This window comes from Amblyomma americanum, chromosome 2 (assembly GCF_052857255.1).
Source record: "Amblyomma americanum isolate KBUSLIRL-KWMA chromosome 2, ASM5285725v1, whole genome shotgun sequence".
Lineage (NCBI taxonomy): Eukaryota > Metazoa > Arthropoda > Arachnida > Ixodida > Ixodidae > Amblyomma > Amblyomma americanum.
Genome location: NC_135498.1, coordinates 144,294,550 through 144,316,368, shown reverse-complemented (window position 1 = coordinate 144,316,368; position 21,819 = coordinate 144,294,550). Strand labels below are relative to the sequence as shown.

General features: G+C 48.6%; 1 protein-coding gene across 1 annotated transcript; it reads left to right on the top strand.

Annotated features, from left to right (window-relative positions):
- The first annotated feature begins 667 nt into the window (after positions 1-667).
- LOC144120118 (uncharacterized) lies at positions 668-21,572 on the top strand. The gene is made up of 4 exons (XM_077652563.1): positions 668-919; positions 5,901-6,083; positions 18,266-18,445; positions 21,516-21,572. Exons 1-4 carry the CDS (start codon positions 668-670, stop codon positions 21,570-21,572), a joined length of 672 nt encoding a protein of 223 aa, XP_077508689.1.
- Positions 21,573-21,819: the final 247 nt, after the last annotated feature.

Here is a 21,819-nt window from a genome sequence, read left to right as displayed (position 1 = left end):
ATTAGCCATAGCTGCATCGTCTTCGCTCCTCATCCACGTCCCTGTGCTTCATCGAATGCCCACTGCCGTTTTCCTCCCAGTTCATAACGTGCGAGACATCCACTGGCGTCTCACGCCCCTAGGTACCTTTGGCTTTCCGTCGCAACATTTTTGAAAAACTGCACCACCTAAGCCACCCTGGTATTCGTGGTACGCAGATCACATCTCGTTTCCTTTGGCCAAGCATCAATGCCGACGTCCGCCAGTGGGCACGAACCTGCCTTCACTGCCAGTGCGTCAGTTAACCGGCATACCGTCACGCCTGCCTCTCCTTTTCGGCCGCCTGACGAACGGTTTTCCCACCTTCTCATAGACATTATTGGACCACTCCCGTTATCACGTGGGGCTTGTTATCTGCTCACCTGTGTGGACCGTTTCACCGGTTGGCCAGAGGCGTTGCCCATATCTGACACTACAGCCGAGACCGTTGCTTCGGCCTTCATGGCCAGCTGGGTCTTTCGTTTCGGCTGCACGTCTGTCGTCACCACCGACCGCGGCCGCCAGTTTCAATCGGCCCTATTTACTATTCTTGCCAATATTCTGGGCGTTCGCCACATCCATACGACCGCCTACTCTCCTTCGGCCAGTGGCATGGCGGAACGTCTGCATCGACAACTAAAGGCTGCCCATGTCACTTATCAGCCAAGGGAACGATGGTCCGAACACCTTCCCCTCATCCGTGTTCGTCAGCCAGGACCAGGCCTCCTGCACCCATGTCTTCATCCACCGCGACCACGTCCGTCCACCCCTCATGCCGGCCTACGATGGACTGTACCGCGTCCTCCATCGTGCGCTGACCTTCACGCTAGACGTCAATGGCCGTGAAGACGTCGTGGCTGCTGACCGCCCCAAACCAGCCTATATTGCCACTGCTCTGCCCGTCGGCCCTACACTCGCTGTCGCTTCGACTGCGCCACCATTGTGCGCAGCTTTCTCCAAGCACATCCGCTGGGCGAATCCTGTGGCTTTCGCTCTACGGGGGGGAGCCCTGTAGTGCTCCTCGCGCCGCGCTCGGCTCGCAAGTCATGGCATGCGGCGCCGGACAAAAAAGAAGTTGGGCTAGGCCGCCGCACCGCGAGCAGAGCAAATAAACAGTTAGAACCTCAACGCTGTCGGAGCTGGTTCTTCCTCGGCTTAGCTCCGACAAGGTCATCTGAACCTCGTTGTGCTGACGTTGTTCAGGCTTCACATTCTCAATGAATTCTGCCTGGCCGTTTCATCTGCTAGGCTTCAACGTTAGCTCATGTTGTATTAAAGTGCCGCTCAGAAGACTTGGTCGCAATTTCGTCCCTGACATTTACAAATTTCCGTGCAATTTCAGGACTCCTAAGATATTAAAGAAGTACACATGGGTAAAAACGGACACTATAAACAGAAGAAGGGAGCTTACTACAAAATATGTATTGTTCCCCAAACCAGCACAATATGCATTGTCAACACTGGACAACACTGGACAACGTGGTAACAGCCAGCGAACTAGTGCAGTGTACAAAGCAATACTCTAGTTACTCAAAAAGTCGAAAAGAAGATAATAAAAGAATTTAATCAACGAACTTAACTCCCAAAACGAGCAGAGTACGCACATGCATTTATTTCTTTGTGAAAAGGTAGCAGCAACGGGAACTACAAACCTAAGAAAGTGATAAGACGAGTTGAGGAAACTACAGTTGAGGAAACGAAAAAGGCAGTTCCGGCTATAAACGTAAAAACGACTTCAGCCTACATAAATATCACGTAAGCTAAAAGGCAAAAATCAAGAGTTAGTAATTAAAGATGTCTCTGGTACGTAGCAGGAAGCCAGAAAGTTTGAAAGCAAGAGGAATGTTTCGGTAAACGTGTTCAAAACTAAACTTACGCGACATTCGCGAACAAAGCCCTTAAGTAACTCGGCAAAATCAGGAACACAGAAAAAGAAAAAGATTAAAAAGACGTTCCAAATGGATAACAATATGGAAAAACATGCATGCCTTATGGCAGAAGTTGTCAATGTTTACGCTCATAGCCGAAGTTGCTTTGGGATATTAAACCCCATAATCTAAATCAAATACATGACGTAACTTCTACGGCAGTCTCTTGGATTTCAATAAGAGTAATGTTTGGGCCTTCTTCGCATGCAGTGCTTCGTTACTGATGCAGGCGAATGGCAAGTTATTGATAGCGCATATTTTGGACTGTTTGTTTGCGCATCTGGTTTGTTTGGCTTTGATTGATTGTCATCACAGAGGTGTTCTTAAAGTGCAACTGCACCACTTTTAGAGAAATCCGCGATATTCATGATTCAAATCTATTTAGGCTGTGGGTAATGCAAGCCAAGTTAATTTGTGCTAGTATTTAAAGTGGTGACGTAACTGACGAGTAAATTTCAGGCTTTTCCTCACAGCACCGGAAGAGTTTGGAGAACCTCTGTGTTACATCATCAGCGGTAAAATTTCAAATTTCCACTGCCGTCAACCACAACGTGCCGTGTGGCTTGGATGCTGCCAAAGAACTCTCGAGGGACTTTGCCTTCGGTGGAATCGGCTTGCTTCCGTCCAAGCAAGTGTTGTGCTCCGAAAATCTGTCGGTACCGTAGATGACGTTATCAAACATACCCTGACTTGGTGCTCTACGCTGCGAATAAGCTTTAAGGCCGTCGTGATTTAAATCGGCGATTACGTAACCATTGCAATTGCCAGCCCAAGAGGGCTTCGCATGCTTTACTTGCACGTTTCAAACATTCGAGCTCTTTAAGCTCGCCAAATTCCAAAACTTCTGCAGTTGCCGTTTAAGCAACACTCGGCACTCGTCTAGACGTCTTGCCTGGATGGGCCTCAACGCCTTTTTTTTTTTTAATTGGGTACACCTGACAGCAAGCAGATTCGACCGGCGGCTGCCTCCTTTTTTTTCATTACCGACATTGCAATCATTTTATTACCAGTGCTTGCTCTTTCTCAAAAGCAGTTAATCTTTCAATCATTCACATTGGTTACCCTTTCTGGGTGCCCTAAACGCGGCCTAACAGCATATATCGCCTTGCCAGCGCTAGTTGATGTATCCGCCACCTGCGAGGCTAGCGCTGCCGCATGAGAAGTACGCTCTTCTTGCATTTTTTACGCACATACCTTAAAGGCTCTATAGGCGTTTAAAAAAGCGCATAAAAGAACGTAATACAAAACGAAGTGAATCTCAAAGCAAGAGGGCATGCGCAAAACAAGTGGTGACAAACCGAGAACTTCACTAGGTAAAAGGGGGCTTGAACAAGCACTCAAAAAAGAAAAGAATGCTAGCATCAAAGAAAAAAATGAAAACAATTCTGGCAACCTTCTATTAGCAGCCAGCATGCAGTAAGCACTTCAGTTGGCTCACTAAATTCACGTCATTATTCTCGTAATCTTTTTTGCGTGTATTTTATTCCAAAGATACATTTCAAGCAACCATGGCAAATGACGTAAAAGGTACAGTACGAGCAATCTTGGGTGCCAGCGAAAAACGGTGGTCTAATTGGGGAAAGATGCGGTGGGCCGGTTTGATATGAGATTTTGTGAATGGCGAAGGAATGTGCCACAGAAATGTGATGAAGGCTGTGAAAGAGAGATAGCTGCGTAGTACGTCTTCGCTATTCATGTAAGCACGAATTGAGAGACGATTCAATAGGAGCACTGCTGGAGTAGGTAGAGTAGTTGCTCGTGATAAACCTTCCGGCATAATTCTGAAGTGATCCGAGCTTTCCGGCAAGATATGCTTGATGTAGGTTCCAGGTAATACCAGCATGTTTTGTTTGTTATTTAACTAAAGTATTGTGCTCTAGGAGTTGGGTCGCCTGATTTCCAGAATGCAAGTGATGCCGAATGAAACTGAGGGTTCTGGACGCTTTGGGGGTTATGCAATCAATATGTTAGCTCTTTGTCAAGTCTAAAGAATTTTGAACGCCTCAGCTTTTTTCTAGGAACTTTCTCGGTAGCCACAGTACTGATAGAATAAATAGAATAAAAGAGAAGGTCATGACCACACTTGTCCTAAATGTTAAAGCTTTTGTTTTAGAAATGCTTATCTCCCCTAGCCATTGTTCGCACCACTTACATAGTTCGTCAAGGTCTGACTGCAAAGCACGCAATCATGTAGGCCAGTAACCGTTCAGTAAATAAAACAATCGGCGGAAAATACTCTAATTGGGGTTGGTGCTTATTTTTGTAATATATGTAAGGAACAGGACAGGCCCAAGCACCGTACCTTTCGGCGAACCAGGCTTTTCATGGGTTAGTGCAGAGCAAGAAGGATTGGCAGAAGTCAACCGTTAGAAGCTATATAACTGCTGGCTCTTCAGTTAGTATCAGCAGGTTGCTATCGGCTGTTCCCGCTACAGAACTCATAAATTGTACTAAGTAGATTGTGCGGTTCTTGATGGGGACTGATGCACCGGTTTAAATGCAGAGTTGTACGTCTCGCAGTCGCTGTTAGTGATGACGATGATGTACTTTTATGGTGCAAGGACATCTGTGGCCAAAGAGTGCCATGGCACAAGGTTGTTTCTTCTACTCACGGTGGGGTAAAAGACCCATTTCCATAGCATTTCACCCTAAAGAAGCCGAGCACCAGGCAGGGGAAAGCTTGTACCCACTCTATCACCGGTGTGCACCCGGCGGCACTGGGGATCGAACGCCGCACATCCCGCACGCGAGGCGGATGCTCAACCACTTGGCTACCGGTGCGGTGTCACTGCTAGTGGTCGATAAGAACGCATTTGTCTTTAATGCGCCGTGGTTTTTTCCAGTTTTACTTCACCTTCTGGAAGTAATTTTCTGTTTATGTTGCACTGTCCCTAATCACACTTAAATTCTATATGAGACTTCAAGTTCGGCCGTACACGAAGAACAAAAAGTTTACACGCTGAAACTGCAGGAGCGCAATACCCTTTCGATTCTTGCATTTTTCATACCGTGCTCACCGTGATCGCCTCAGTTCCAGTCCTCTAATCTTTTTCTTCTAGGTGACTATATATCCTCTTCGTAGCTGCAGAACTTCCTACCGTGGTTGCGACGTTTTATTCTAGGGCGTAGGAATTGTGGCTTTAGGGGCAGGTGAGAATTTAAGGGGTGCGGTAATAACTTATAGCGCTGTGAACTTAAGAATTTCGATAGAGAAAATAGCTTTGCTCGATGACATATTGTCAGGTCCATGACGCAGCACTGTTCTGTCCTTCCCTTTTTTCAGTTGGAGCGAACAGAAATATTTCGTAGCCATTCAGCTGCGTACTTCTGAATATTGAGAGCCATTTGTGTGTTCTACGGGCAGTCTGGACATGATGGCAATTGCCGAAAATGCTTCCGCCATTTTCCTTCCGAGACTTCCTGGCGATTAAAACACTGTTTGGCGAATTTTGCCTTGCAAATTAAAATCAACGCTCTCGACACTGTATTTACTCAATGTGATACAGATGTCAAACCGAGAGGTTTTGTTTAGTTCTAATGCCAGACTTGCGCCGCGGCTTCGTTGCGCACTTTTCTAGCAGCGTGTGACCGGTAAATCGATTCACTCCGATGTGCTTGCTCTATTCACTTTTAATTTAACATTAGAAGCCCCATGGCGCCAACCTGCTTCGTCTGACATCAAAATCATTCATTGGCCTGAAGAAAGTAACCTTACCGGACTCGAGCATTCTCATTGCTTTGAGGGAGGTAAGGTCACCAGGCGGGCGCATTACTAAGCAGCAGGCAAGTCTCGTCAACCTGCCCAGAAAGGACGTCTCTTCAGGTAGACGCTATAAAGGCTGCCAATGCTACTTCATTTGCAACACTTTATGAAATTTGGTGCCCCTTTGGCTTTTTATCCGAAGGTGAGAAAGCTTCGCGTCACCAACCGGCTTTGCAACACGTTTCCTGCAGGAGGTTGAAGTTATCTACCGGAAAACACCGACGCCCATCAAGCACTACATGCTCGCGGTGGTTGTCATAGTGGCGCAGCAGTTCTCCGGCGTGGACCTGATCATCGTGTACGCAACCGGGCCCATGCACGCCCGGTCAAGGTCAACCCCCTACGACGAGCTCATCGTGCTCGCCTTCGTACAAGTACGGATCAATCAGCAGGCAGAAAGTGCGCGATAACGGAATTACGGGACCCTGCGCGAGTACTCCACGAAGTCTAGTTCCGCGTTTCGTGATGTAGGCTGCATCGTCGAATTTCTTCTCTGTAAATGCAAGACCAAATACGAAGCATCCAGGTTAAAATTGCAGAAACACCACTAAGTGGTAATTTTCTTATCAACACTAAGTCCACTGTTTCGTCCTAGTGCGGTCCCGCATTACTCAATTACTCTTGCGGCTATCGCCAACCAGAATCATTATTCGTTTTGTATTGCGTTATCTGCTGCATGAAAAAAGAACCCACTGCACTCAGATTAGGCAAGAATGCAAGTGGCAGGTCACAGTTAATGCCGCAAATGTTAGACGTCAGTGTTAGCGCGACACGTGCATTGATTAGAGACCGGGACACGATTTACGCTAAGGGACATCTTATAACTTCAGACTGAAGAATGTTCTCCATGGGCGCAATTTGGTTTTGTGTATTACACAGCTGTGATGACCACCATAATGCGCAGGTCCACACGGGACGGAGAGGCAAAGAGACACCGTATGGCTCAGTTTAAACAAACAGGTATATTCAATAATTACACATGATTAAGGTTATACATCAGAGGCTGGGGCGTCCGAGCTTACGTGCCGACGACTTCATGGGGGCGATGGAGTGGCTCCGGAGTTGGGCTCGAGCGGTTGCTGGCAGAAGCTGCACGCCGTCGGGCTTCGGCGCTGAAGGCCCTCTTCGCGAACGATGTCGTCCTGAGCGTGCGTTGCAGTAGAATTTCAATAGTCGTCCGTTTCTTCGAGGATGGTTCACAAACCCTTCCTCTAGTGTCGTTCGGCTTGGAAGATGAACAGGAGGCGAACTTGTAGATGATGACAGCAGAGCATAATTTTACAACATACATACTTTGCACTACTTTACTCATCGACCGGGCAGGTTAGTGCCTAAGTAGCATCACATTACATGCTAAGCATGGAGCCCCAGCTCAGACTGGACTGCATCCGTTTACATGCGCTTTTAAGCACTTGATTAACAAAGGACTAAGGGCGGTCATTTCCAGTGGCCCGCCCAAAGCATCAATTCTCCAATCCAAAATAACATGCGAGATGGGGACCACCCCTTGGGTTGGGCTTAGCCTCGACCCCAGAGTCTGTTAACAATACAAACTAAATAAACAACAAAAACGCCACCACTCTCTCTCAAGTGAGAGTATACACAGGCTCTCTCTTCGGAGCTAATTCACTAGCGCCTGTCTTTCCACATTCTTGGCGAGTACTGCCTGTCTGTCTGACAGGTGTCCGTCACGGCCCTTCTGGGAAGCTGTGGGTGCCTTCCCGGCGATAGCCCACGACAAAGGGGGGGGGGGGGGGGAGGGAAAGAATGTTGTCTTCGCGGTAGCGCATAGCGTCGGCTGTGGTACGGCGCGCTCTGGCCCGCTGACAGCTCCCTTGTCCTGGAATGTGCCCGGAAATTGGGGAGGATAAAGCCTGTTTCCCCGGGGCGGCGGCGGGTCCGGTTTTTCTGGTCGTCACTCAAAGAGCATGGCTGGGTAATTGATGATGCCGCTGTCACGGGTCTCCGTCTACGCCGCGCCGTCGAACGTGGATCCTCGTAGCACACACGGAATGTCACACTCGCTCACCCTCCAGAAGAATGTTCTCCGAACATTTGAGTCCACGCAGCTCCCCTTGTCTTTCTGAATCGCCTCGCACAGTGCGTCCGACAAAACACTTTTCGCTGCACTCAACACCACTGCACAACACCAATGCCTCCGCTGTCATCTGGCGTCTCCAGGGGCAGCACTGATCTTCTTTTACAGATAAACATGAAACTCAGCACCCAAGCCTCTCCTTTCTAGTCCAAACTGGACGAAATAAATTTACCACAGTTACAAAGGAGCTCCCACTTCTAGCACGATCACGGCACAGACAAAAATATAGATAACGAAAGGAAGTAGGGCAGGTTCTGCATGCGCTCCGCATGCTCTCCTGTGAAGGTGTTACTTAATGACAGAAAGGTTTAACTACCAACTCCGATAACTTAACACATAAGCACATAGCAATGTTATGAGCTGCGGCATTACACAATTCTAACCAGTTCACAACTCCGCTCTGTTTACGCCATTAGTCCGACTTAGCTTTCCGATTTCGCAGCGGATATCGGCCTTCATGAGTCATACTAAGTAAGTCTGTGCCCCGTTGTCTGCTTTGGGACTCGCGAGGGCTCGTGGCCGGAGCCTCTCCTGGCGTTATCTGCGCGGCAACCTCGCGCGCTTCTTCTTCTAGCAATGGATGAAGTAAATCCGGTGGCATTCCGGCCGTCACCTCGGGCGCCCGCCGAACAAATGCAGGAGAGGGCGTTTCTTGCGAACTATCTGCGCGCTCCGCTTCACTTCTGTCCCCATCAAAATCCGCGCTTTCCCTTTCCTCATTTCGTGAATACTGAACCGGTGCCGACTTGAGGCGATTTGCGTGTATCCTTATCAAACGCCGGTTCACGTCTCGGACTCTGAAGTTTACCGGAGAAAGCATCTCGACAACCTCGCACGGTCCTCTCCACTTCGTCTGGAACTTACGAGCTAGCCCAATCTGCCTTTGGCAGTTTTCAATGTACACGCTGTCCCCCACATCAAACGGCGCGTCTCTAGCACTGCGATCGTGCACCTCCTTCCTGCGCTTCGCCGCTTTCTTTAAGGACTCCTTTGCGATGTCCCTCGCCACTTGCAAGCGCGATTCTAGCTCTACCTTATAGTCGTCCAGTGAAGCGTATGGGACACGACGGGGGCCCTCTGGCACTTCACTAGGCTGGTCCGGGTCTCGGCCGTAGAGAAGAAAGAATGGCGATTCGCCCGTGCTCTCGTGTGCTGCGGAATTGTAGGCAAACATTGCATACGGGAGCCACAAATCCCAGTCCCGCTGGTCGCGCGAAACAAAATGCGACAGGAACCCGGCCACGGTTTGGTTCAGTCGCTCCACCGCGCCGTTGCAAGCCGGATGGTACGGTGTTGTCTGCTTCTTAGCGATCTTAAGCAGCTCGCAAACTCTCCTCATTAGCTGCGACACGAAGTTCGTTCCCCGATCTGTCAAGAGTTGCCTCGGGGGTCCATGTCGGAGCACGATCTGTTCGACAAATGCTCTTGCAACCGTGTCTGCCTTCTGATCTGGGAGTGCTACCGCTTCCGCGTATTTTGAAAGGTGATCGACAAATACTAAAATGTACTTGTTTCCGGAAGTGGTCGTGGGCAATGGGCCCATTATGTCCATACCTGTCCGCTCGAAGGGAGCCGAAACCTCAGGGAACTGCTGAATTGGAGCTGGTCTTCGTCCCTTGGGTGTTTTTCTTTCGAGACAGGAATGACACTTCGCACAGTAGTCTCTAACATCCTGTCGCATGCCACTCCAAAAGTACAAACGCTCCACACGCCTGCGTGTCTTCGCTACGCCAAAATGACCGGCGCATGGCGCATCGTGAAACGCGCGAAGAACCCTTTCTGTCCACGACCGAGGTATGACGACTCTCTCCCAAGCGGTTTTCTCTAATCTCCCTTTCCTGGTTGGCCTCGTGCGCCGACACAGGGTGCCGTCTTTGTCAATGAAATAACCTAGCTGTTCGGGGTGAGACGGTGCGCCCTCTAAGCTTTCGATTATTCGCTTCAGGTCAGGATCTTTGCACTGCTCTGTGCGTAATTCGGCGGGGTCGACTACGGGGACAAACTCATCTATAGCTGCCACGGCAGCTGTGCGGCTGAGTGCATCAGCATTCAGATGTGTCTTTCCTGACTTGTGCTCAACTTCAAAGCAGTATTCCTGCAGGTGTAGATTCCATCTAGCGAGTCGCGAGCTAGGGTCCCTGACACTCATCACCCATTTCAGAGGATGGCAGTCCGTGACTAGCTTGAATTTGCGGCCGTAAAGGTAGCATCTGAAGTGCTTTACTGCCCAGACAACGGCGAGGCACTCCCTTTCCGTAGCTCCGTACTTTTGCTCTGTGGGGCTCAGCTGTCGGCTAGCAAAAGCAACGGGATGTTCTTTGCCCTCGATAACCTGAGATAGCACGGCACCAACTGCGAACTTTGACGCATCTGTGGCCATAACGAAGGGCAAATTAAAATCCGGGTGGCGCAACAGCGGTGCACTCATTAGCTTCCTTTTCAGGGCCCCAAAAGAATTCTCCGCGTTTTCGTCCCAGCGAAAGGCGACATTTTTGGCTGTTAAGGCGGTGAGCGGCTTAGCGAGCTTGGCGAACTCCTCTATGTGCCTTCGGTAGTAACCGATCAGGCCGAGAAACTGCCGGACCTGGCGGACGCTAGTCGGGAATGGAAAATCCGAGACACACCTTAGTTTCTCAGGGTCCGGTCGCACGCCGTCAGCTGAAACAACGTGCCCGAGGTACTTCACCTCGTTTTTGAGGAATTGGCACTTAGAGGGCTTCAGCTTGAGACCCGCTCCTCTTAGTCGCACCAAAACCTGCTCAATATCGCGCAAATGGTTCTCAAAACTGTCACTGTATATGATAATGTCATCCATATACACGAAGCACAGCCTCCCCAGAAGACCTGCCAGGATAACATCAGCGGTTCTCTGCCAGACAGCAGGGCTGTTGGCCAGACCCATCGGCATTCTTTTCCATTCATAGTGCCCTGAGGGCGTGTTGAATGCCGTTTTCTCGGCATCTGCCGGATCCATTGCTATCTGCCAGAATCCCGCCGCCATGTCCACTACCGTGAAGTACCTGGCAGAGCCCAGCTGAGAAAGCGTCTCCTGTATATTGGGGATGGAATATGGATCGATGCGAGTTACGGCATTTAGTTTGCGGTAGTCCACTACCAATCGATACGAGCCATCTGGCTTTTCCACCAATAGTGCTGGTGCTCCCCAGGGTGACTTTGAGTGTTCGACAATGCCGCGATCAATCAGGTCCTGCACCTGCCGCTCCATCTCCTCACGTTGCGAGTAAGGAATACTGTACGCACGCTGGTAAACGGGCGATGAAGTGCCGGTTTCTATCATGTGCTTTATAACGCCACAGCAGCCCAAATCCAGGTTGGACGCGGCGAATTCCTCCGAGTAGTCGTTCAGCAAACCAGCCAGAGCCTCCCTCTCCCTGGATTTTACGTGAGAAAGATCGAACGACACCCTTGGAGCAGCCGAAGGACTAGCATGCTCTACGGTTGCGAGTACCGTATCGGTGGGCTCACGTTGCTCTATCGCAGAGGTGAAGAAAGCCAATGTTTTGTTCTTGGGAAGGCTCAGTGGCTGCTGGCTACAGTTAACCACCCGTAGGGGCACTCTGTGGGCGTCATTAACTGTCACGAGGCACGCGGCTGCCTTCAGGCCATTGCTGAGAGAGTCGACCGGCTCAAGCACTCCCACGGCGCCGCTCTCTACATCTGAAGGCACAAACGCGTACAAAATGTGCTCCGACCAAGGAAGGACGACCGCCTCCTCGACCAGCCGGACGGCAACCCGCGAATATACCTTCTCCAATGATCCCACTGTTTGACGGGTGTCAATATCGGTAATGCGAATCTCAGCCCCTCTCCTGTTCAAAAACGGAACTTTTGAGCCGCCCGCATTAACCTCTTCCTCAGAGAATGAGACTACTACCTTCCCTTTTCTCAAAAAATCCTGCCCTAATATACCTGACACTCCGTTTGGCAGAGACACCGTGTCCGGGCATACGTAGCAGGGGTGCTCCAATGCAATTCCGCCGAGAGAGAAGTGTAACCGGTAGAGTCCACTTATGCCAAGAGGATCCCCCGTTATGCCTACAAATTTGGTTGCCATACCACCAGACGCTTCCAACACCTCGCGGTCCCCCTTCCTTCGAAGCGTGTTAAAACTGCTCTCCTTAAGCAATGTCACCTTTGACCCCGTATCTATCAACAATTCCATACAACAACCATTTAACTTGCAACGCACAACAGGGCATGCCTCGTCGGCCACACAAACTACCACCACCTCATCATCTACTGCTCCCTCCCCACGCTCCTCAGGCTGGGGAGGACTAACTAGTTTTTTGTCCCGGTATCTGGAGCCCCGCTGTAGGCTTGCTTAGGGTGTGTCTCGCCTGCTTCTCTTTGTGGCTCCCCACGGCGCACGTTTTGGCAGAACCTGGCGATGTGTCCGCGACCCTGGCAAGCGAAGCATACGATTTCTTCAATATCTCGCATACCGCGCCTGTAGCTTTGTGGCGGTCTCCGGTTTTCAGCGAATGGGCGCTGTTGAGCGCGCGCTTCAACCTGGCATTCTACCTGCTGAGATAGCACCTGTTCTAAGCGATCTAACCGCTCTGTCAAGAGAGCAACCTCAGGGTTGAGCACCGCTCTCTCTATGACGCGTACTCTCGCTGCGGCTGTCGTTAACGCCTCATTTTGTTCCTCATCCAATGCGGCCTCCACGGCTTGGTCGAAATTGCTCGGCTTGCGCGAGAGCACGAACCGGCGCACGGGGTCTTGCAGACCAGCCACGAACAAAGCGGTCATTTCCTCTTTAAGTATATCCTCCGCGTATTTCTTCTTAAGCTGGTCTCCTTCCTCTTCCCTGCTTAACGTATCGCGCGCTAAGCGCTGAAGCCGCGACGCAAACGTTCGCACGTCCTCCCCTACCATCTGTCCGGCGTCACGGAACCTCTGTACTCGCACGTGACGTGGTTCAGTGTCAAAATGCTCAAACGCGAGCTTCTTAAATTCCGCAAATGATTTTGTGGATTTTACTTTTTCGTCTCTCCATGCAAAATCATGAGCAGCTCCTGCCATCTTACACCTCGCCATTCCCAGCATTTGAGCATCGGACCATCCTCCCATTTTCCCAATCTCTTCTAGCATGGAAAAGAAATCGCAGATTGGAACCCCTTTCTTATCTCCCGTAAACGTCGGAATGACGCTTCCTAATGCCAGCATGCTTGCTCCGAGCGACGGCTGTGGAGTGGGAGCTCCCTCAGATAAAGACATTTTTTTCAAGCCCTCCGGTGCCTCGAGCCTCTCAAATGGGGGTAAAAGTCCCACAATCAGTCCCGTGATTCCCTTTTGATTACAATTTTGAAGTCATGAATGTCGCAGCATTCAGAGGACATTTGCTTTTGAGACCCCACTTCTGACACCAGTGTGATGACCCCCATAATGCGCAGGTCCACACGGGACGGAGAGGCAAAGAGACACCGTATGGCTCAGTGTAAACAAACAGGTATATTCATTAATTACACATGATTAAGGTTATACATCAGAGGCTGGGGCGTCCGAGCTTACGTGCCGACGACTTCATGGGGGCGATGGAGTGGCTCCGGAGTTGGGCTCGAGCGGTTGCTGGCAGAAGCTGCACGCCGTCGGGCTTCGGCACTGAAGGCCCTCTTCGCGAACGATGTCGTCCTGAGCGTGCGTTGCAGTAGAATTTCAATAGTCGTCCGTTTCTTCGAGGATGGTTCACAAACCCTTCCTCTAGTGTCGTTCGGCTTGGAAGAGGAACAGGAGGCGAGTTTGTAGATGATGACAGCAGAGCATAATTTTACAACATACATACTTTGCACTACTTTACTCATCGACCGGGCAGGTTAGTGCCTAAGTAGCATCACATTACATGCTAAGCATGGAGCCCCAGCTCAGACTGGACTGCATCCGTTTACATGCGCTTTTAAGCACTTGATTAACAAAGGACTAAGGGCGGTCATTTCCAGTGGCCCGCCCAAAGCATCAATTCTCCAATCCAAAATAACATGCGAGATGGGGACCACCCCTCGGGTTGGGCTTAGCCTCGACCCCAGAGTCTGTTAACAATACAAACTAAATAAACAACAAAAACGCCACCACTCTCTCTCAAGTGAGAGTATACACAGGCTCTCTCTTCGGAGCTAATTCACTAGCGCCTGTCTTTCCACATTCTTGGCGAGTACTGCCTGTCTGTCTGACAGGTGTCCGTCACGGCCCTTCTGGGAAGCTGTGGGTGCCTTCCCGGCGATAGCCCACGACAAAGGGGGGGGGGGAGGGAAAGAATGTTGTCTTCGCGGTAGCGCATAGCGTCGGCTGTGGTACGGCGCGCTCTGGCCCGCTGACAGCTCCCTTGTCCTGGAATGTGCCCGGAAATTGGGGAGGATAAAGCCTGTTTCCCCGGGGCGGCGGCGGGTCCGGTTTTTCTGGTCGTCACTCAAAGAGCATGGCTGGGTAATTGATGATGCCGCTGTCACGGGTCTCCGTCTACGCCGCGCCGTCGAACGTGGATCCTCGTAGCACACACGGAATGTCACACAGCCATAACCAGCAAATCTGGACGAAGGCTGCTTCGCACTGCGTCCACAACTTGACGTGCCGCGCTGAAGACTTAAAATCACCGCAGTAATGTCGACTATTTGGTACAATTCAATAGCTTGCTATAACCGTCCGAAATTGGTTTTTTGAGCGCAGGCAGAAATTTAAAGCTAATGTTTGGTAGTGAGAAGGGATTATTCTTCATGGCAAACGCCGGGTTCGAATACCATATATGGAAACTCTCTACTTTTCTTAAAGTTAGAGGTTTAAAATACCCTAACTGAGTTTAACTTTGTTTGCTACCGATGCCCAACAGAGTCTAATGTCGAAGAAATCTGGTATCATTTTATATGTATATTTTTGATGCCATCAGAGTCGAGAGGCAATAGTTCCACTTGACAACGATCTCTTTTGTAGCTGCAGGTTTTGAGTTAGCGCGCCGAAGTTGCAGAACAGCGGGAGGACTCAGCACACGTTCTGGTTGTTGCAAATGAAGTCCAAGTGAACATATCAAAATAAAACAAACTTAAAGCACGACAGTGTCTTCGTGGATAAATTGAACCGAAATTGCATATTATCAGATTTTGACAACCTTTTCAAGGGTGTTTTGCGGCTAGAGTCTTTTCCAGCTCCATCATGTCCTCTAGAAGTCGGGTAGTGATCCTATGAGTTTATCGTGGAGTGAGGGTGCAGAGTGTGGCGGCGTAAACGCCCGAACATATGGCCTCTGTTCCGGTTTTTCCCGCTATTTGGTTGCAAAAATCTGGCCGCGTGCCTATCGTGGGCAGGCTTCCTCCATTTTAAGAAAATGATTGTCATCTCTTCTTGAGAGCTTACCATTAGTATATGTTGAAGATGCGGCTACTCAAAAGTGTTTCAGAGTATCTGGACCGGTAGTTGTAAGGTACTGAGTTGTAACTTGGTGGTCGTACACTAGATAATCCGGAAGGTGGGCGGTCCATCTGTTAAATTTACTTGATAAATTTATGTGTGTTTTCCTGATGTTAGGAATAAAGGAATCTGCAATCGGCTCAGCAACGAAAAATTAATTTCGAAGCACTAACAATTATTGATAACAATGAGGCGGAGAGCCACGCTCACGCGCTCTGCTGCTTTTGCGAACATTGGCAAGTGAAAATATAAAAAAATAGGCATCTGGAACTTTTAGCATAAAACTAAGAATGTTTTAGTCATGTTATTGTTTTGGCCAGTTTTTAAAATGTAATCTTTTTTAAATATATCCGACTTGGCCAGAGCAAATTTTTTTTCTATTTTGCAGGTCTTTATTGGAAGAAAAGAAGTTTTCCAGGCCTACAATAAATACACTGCGTCCTAAAAACACAACTAAAAACACAGAACTACAAAACTGATGGCGACGATGAAAAATACACATTTTTGTTGTTATTCAAACTTTGTCCGCATATTCCGCCGTATATCAGCATTCAGATGCACCAGAAATATGTTACCTCATATTGACGCTTTAGTAGTTCCCACCTACAGTGAGACCCTTGCAAGAGCTCTGCTTGACATTAGCTCTTAGTACCAAATCCGTGCAAAGTCTCTTTTTCTGGGTATGATATCGAGAGTGATGTTTAATGTTGTGGTGCTGCACATTGGCTCTGAGAGGCGCAGTTGAGTTTCCCCCTTCAGTGGCGATTGAGAGGAAACACCTTGTTGATGAAATCGGGGTTTGCTGATGACCCGGTGGTTCTGACTCGCAAACATTCACGTTACTCGAGGAAAGGAGAAGGTTAACTATTTATTTACAACATAAATAAAACAAGAAGAAACAAAGCAAGGAGAAAACTATTTACATGACTAAACCGTTGATCAGACGAATTCAGCCCCCATTCAACCGAGCGCACTTGTTATTAAACCCTCTTTCTCCGCTCTTAGCGGGAACAGCCACCAATAATATTACAAGCGACCTATCTCACCAATCAGTGGTTAGGGAGAGGAAAGTAAGGTTTCCGCCAACTAATCACAGATTGGGGAAAGAGTGCCAATTAAACATTTGGGAAAGGAGAGGTTGCAATCAAGTGCACAAACAGCACAAGCGCGACCACCCTCTCCCACGGCACCCACGGCACCACTGTTACCACTTTCCTAACATTTGTTTTCTCTTTCGCGCACGCGACAAACATATGCCGTCGAGCCGAGTTTACAGAACCCACCGAAAGAGAAGACAGTCGTTACGGGAATAGTGGGTTTCCGGTCACTCGGCTAATACGTAGCCCTATCTCGTGCGCCCCCGAAACCTCGTGAACCCCTTAACAGCGACCACATGTCGACAGCTGCACATGGTTAGCGTTTTTTCCGGCGGGTCATCCCCGTGACGGAGCGGCGTAAACGAGGACGTCCGCCGCACGAAGGGGAAGCAGGGACGGGACGGGCCCCTTTGTTGGCGACCTCCAACCCCACTGGAGCTGCCCTCCTTGCGAACACAAGGCCAACGAGTTCGCGGAAAGGTCAGCGAACTCCACAGGCGCCGTCGTGGAAGACTCCGGTTTAGTGTCGACCACATGGGCTTCTTTAAAGTACACTGGTACTTAGTAGCACACAGTCATTTTTAGCATTTGTCTCCACCAAAATATGGCCAGCGTTCGATCCCGCCACTTTGATTACGCTAAGGAACGTTAAACAAAAAATAAGCACCAATTTTGAAAAGTTTCAGCGAAACAGACTAATTCATAAACCACCATGAAAATTACTTCATTGGAATTTAATTCCACAATGCAGAACGCCTTCATTCCTGTAGACTACGAGTTTTCATGCACAACTGGCTTTGCCTCCTACGTAGAGTTCGCAAGGTAGTTCTGCTAACAAAGTATACTGAGGGGCCAGTTGGTCAGACATATTATAAACAAAAGCGTAGCATATGGCCGGGGCGTTTTTGTTTATAATAAGATTCTGCTAAGACTGAGTGCCGTGGAAGGCGCGCGCTGAGAAACAGTCTTCCCTTTCAAACTTGCCGATGTGACCAACTTCTTTTGGCGCGCTAGCACAAAGGCTTCAAACCTCGAAAAAAAAAACAGTTGTTTGACAGTCTGAAGCCATCTATAACGACAAATAAAATAAAAAGAATAAAACATAAAATAGACGAAACACTTTCGTTGCGTCAGGTTTGGCAAATTTTGAAATGAAAACTGTACTATTTAAGGCCACTGAAATTTCACAGCGGAGACTAAAGCATCCACAATTTCTCTGAATATTTCCAGGCGGCTGTTCTTAATACATCTGTAATTATCAATAACCAAAGTTGGCACAAATAGCAGACCGCTTAAGTGGCACGCTGCAGCTTTTCCAGATAAAAAATTAGTTGTGGTTTGAAGATTTTTTTTTTTGCGGGCACATACAACTGCAGGTACTTTATATCTAATCATGAGCCACATGCATATAAAAATATCCAGCAAACATAAAAAGTCGGCTAACCACCCTTGGTTGTTTAAACCTAGAACCATCCAACAGGGGATGACCACCTACTACTACCACATCTAATGCATTGTTTTCCTGCAACATGCAAAAAGTGGGGAAGATTTCTTAGTAGTAGAGATTGCAGATAGCGTTCACATACTGATGTCACTCTTGCACCACACTCGCCAGTTTTCCTGTGATATATCTTATTAACATTCTTCCCGCGTGAAGATGGTAATCAATTTCGTCTCGACTCACGACTTGCTAGCACTCTTGATGTTCATAAAGGAGCTGAACTATATAAAAACGGCCAAAAAGAAGAACGCAGGTTAGCTCCTTGCATCATCACGAATTCCTAAAAACTTGACACCAGCATGTAGGTTTTTTTTTTTTGCGTGCATCTCAAAAGCGCCGCTTCGTCGGATTTTGCACGATAATCAGTAGTAAGTGCCTTAAAAGTCGTTTTTTTATTGTTCGCATTGAATAAATCTCTTCTGGGCACTATTCATCACGCAGTTGGTGATGACGGCCGGGGCCATTCAGCTGCTGGACAGAGCAGGCCGTGTGATACCGCTCGCGGTTTCGGTGACCTTGTGCACGGCAACAGTGCTTCTGGGAACCGTCTCCTACGGCATGTCGAGCACTGCCGCTTCTCCGGCCGGCAGCTGGGCGTTCGGTCTGAACTTCGCATCCAAAGTACGAAATAAGTCTTTTAGAAGCCAGATTTTATCATGTCCCTCATTCAAGAGAAATTTTCTAAAAGGTGGTAGTAGATTTGTATAGCTGAAAACGCGCCGCAACCGATGAGTAAAAGTCGGAAACAAGGCAGCTGTTCTTTCATACAAAATGTACTGGGAAGAACAGCAGAGGAGTAATCGTGCACTCACGTTTAACTGTACAGATATCCGCGTTTAAACTGGTATTCGCAAAGACGCGTTCCGCGCAACAATTTAGGCACACTACAGGATGCCATTTTTTCTCAGTAGTGGGTGATGAAGTGGGTGCTGATAGGTATGTGTGCAATTACGCACGTACGTCAAAAACTGCGCAGATACTGCAGCACTCGAGAAGCTATCATACAGCGGGCATTCTAGCTAATGCTAGAATGCCCGCGCCTTTCGCATCACAGCTGTCGTTCCTTTGGACACCCCTCCCCCCCTCCCCTACATACTTAAAAGACGCTAGCTACTGCCCTCAGTCAACCCTTAATGAAGGAGCCGAGTCGGCTTCGAAACGTTGGGTTAAAGTTAAAATTTTTGGTTGGAGATGTGCAATTTATTATGTCTTCAAACCCAACCAGACAGGCAAATCTGTCAAATGTTTAGTTTTCAAAAAAAAAAAACACCGCACACATGCACAGAATTAAAATGCAGCTGGAACGCCAGCAAGTGCTTTGACTCGACCAGCTGTTGTTTTATTCTGCACCTTGATTATATAAATGTATAAATTATTGCCACCTAAAATTCTGTACATCAACAATATTTCCAAGGCTCTTAGCAATAGTGGGGCGTCTACAGAGATACATCTATTGCTGCTCAGGTAACGCAATGAATTCTGTGAATGAAATCATTTCTTGTCGTAGTAGGGAAGCGGACGGAAATATTTAAGAGCGTGAGAGCACTGACATCGCATATATAAATCATTTCTTGTCGTCATTTCTTGTCGTAGTAGGGAAGCGGACGGAAATCTTTAAGAGCGTGAGAGCACTGACATCGCATATATAAATCATTTCTTGTCGTCATTTCTTGTCGTAGTAGGGAAGCGGACGGAAATCTTTAAGAGCGTGAGAGCACTGACATCGCATATATAAATCATTTCTTGTCGTAGTAGGGAAGCGGACGGACATCTTTAAGAGCGTGAGAGCACTGACATCGCATATATAAATCATTTCTTGTCGTAGTAGGGAAGCGGACGGAAATCTTTAAGAGCGTGAGAGCACTGACATCGCATATATAAATCATTTCTTGTCGTAGTAGGGAAGCGGACGGAAATCTTTAAGAGCGTGAGAGCACTGACATCGCATATATAAATCATTTCTTGTCGTAGTAGGGAAGCGGACGGACATCTTTAAGAGCGTGAGAGCACTGACATCGCATATATTACTCATCGAAACAAACTTCTACCGTTATGGAACACAGATACTGGATGGAGAAAAGTCCCCAGGCCACATAGGGTGCTTTTCAACTACGAACTGGGAGAGCAGCGTGTAACTTATTCTAGCTGGTAAGTCTCCGTGAAGCATGGCACACAACACCGCGGGTTTCAGGTAACGCAAAGACTGGAAGAATTAGATCGCGGTTGACAATTTGTGTTCGGCATGTCAGCATTAAGCGCTGCGTGTAAAAGAACGGACGTTTGGGATGTGCCTGACGCTCAGTTTCCCTGGTGGTTCGGGGGAGAATTATCCTCACATCTAATTCTCTCTGTAGCTTCTACGGCACCCTAAGTGCCGTGCTGGAATGCTAGTTACTGAAATTTTAACCGATCATTTGCCTTTCTTTCAGCCAGTTTTGTCGAGAAAATCGGTTTGATAGCCAAAATGAACGATGGAGTTCATGATGTCAGAATAAGCTGGCAAACTCTCCGAAAGGTGAGCGCACGCTCGCGCTTTAAGTTAGTAAAACAGTGGTAGCAACATTACAAACTGCGATTTGCAGCACGGACTCTCCCGTGTTTCGTCTTTTAAGAGGGTGTCGACGCCAGAGAAGAGACAGGCATAACTGTCGTTCTCTCGCTTTTGTTCTGACTGCGGCTATGTGAACTTATGCGCAGTAATCGAACAGCTAGCACTAAATCGTTGCCCTGCGCCAGATTGTGTCTCCTGCTGCGAATGCACGCGTGAAAGCTTCAGGTCAAAGGAAAAAAAAAGTAAATAAAATAAGTGCCGAACAACATCGGGAAGCCTCCGTGAATCTGAGGCTGAGCACTAAGCCTATCATAAAGCTTCAACATTCTGAACCATTCCGAAACGTTCCATCCGAATGGCGTCAGAAGGGTGTAAGACCACCTCACCCCGCCACAACATGAATGCCCGCCAGCGGCTTTGCCTTTCCATCAGTGCATTTCATGCTGACACTTTTCGTAGAAAGCGAGACAACACCAGCTGCTTCTAGTGATTTCCACGCCGAGAGCAGAAGCATTTCAAGCAACAGCGCTACGCAGACAAAAATGCCGTAAGAGCTCGTTTTTTAAGTTTAATATTATAAATTTCTGCATGTGCTGTGGGTTAGTAGTTGGGTAATTATATCACCATTTAGCATCCAGCTTTGCACTGCAGCAATTGATATTACCCGCCGCAGTGGCTCAGTGGTTATGGCGCTCGGTTGCGGACCCGAAGCACGCGGGTTGGATCCCGGCCGCGGCGGTGGAATTTCGATAAAGGTGAAATTCTAGAGGCCCGTGTACTGTGCGATGTGAGTGCACGCTTGAGAACCCAAGGTGGTCAAAATTTCCGGAGCCCTTTACTGCGGCGTCCCACATAGCCTTAGTTGCTCCGGGACGCTAAACCACCATAAACCAAACTAATAGATATTTTTCTTTCTCACGTACAACGCAGGCGTTCACCTCTTTGTTGCCATCTGTTGGAACTCGAGGCCCTTTGAACCATAGAACGTGAACACACAGGGAGCTACTCTCACTTCATTTTGTTCGAAGTCTGACTGCCGGTTACTTCACAAGCGCAACGCCTGATTCAGCGACACCTATTTGAAAGTTGTGCCGCCGCCTTACGGTAAATGCGCTAACTGCTGCAACCGAAACCATGCAGCTAAAGCGGCTAGACCCTCGTGGCTACGATACCAACGGTTACGCATTCACGTACTGACCATAGCGGCCGCACATCTGCGCTAAAATCATTTTTCTAGTGCTGAAGCCCCGCCGCGGTGGCTCAGTGGTTAGGGCGCTCGGCTACTGATCCGGAGTTCCCGGGTTCGAACCCGACCGCGGCGGCTGCGTTTTTATGGAGGAAAAAACGCTAAGGCGCCCGTGTGCTGTGCGATGTCAGTGCACGTTAAAGATCCCCAGGTGGTCGAAATTATTCCGGAGCCCTCCACTACGGCACCTCTCTCTTC

What these genes read in the sequence shown, in the direction of transcription:
- LOC144120118 (XM_077652563.1), top strand. Translation starts at nt 668, where the DNA reads ATGTCACTTATCAGCCAAGGGAACGATGGTCCGAACACCTTCCCCTCA. An exon ending in ATATTGCCACTGCTCTGCCC is followed by an intron (nt 920 to 5,900) that starts GTCGGCCCTACA and finishes CGTTTCCTGCAG; the next exon opens with GAGGTTGAAGTTATCTACCG. An exon ending in GTCTGAACTTCGCATCCAAA is followed by an intron (nt 18,446 to 21,515) that starts GTACGAAATAAG and finishes GAAACCATGCAG; the next exon opens with CTAAAGCGGCTAGACCCTCG.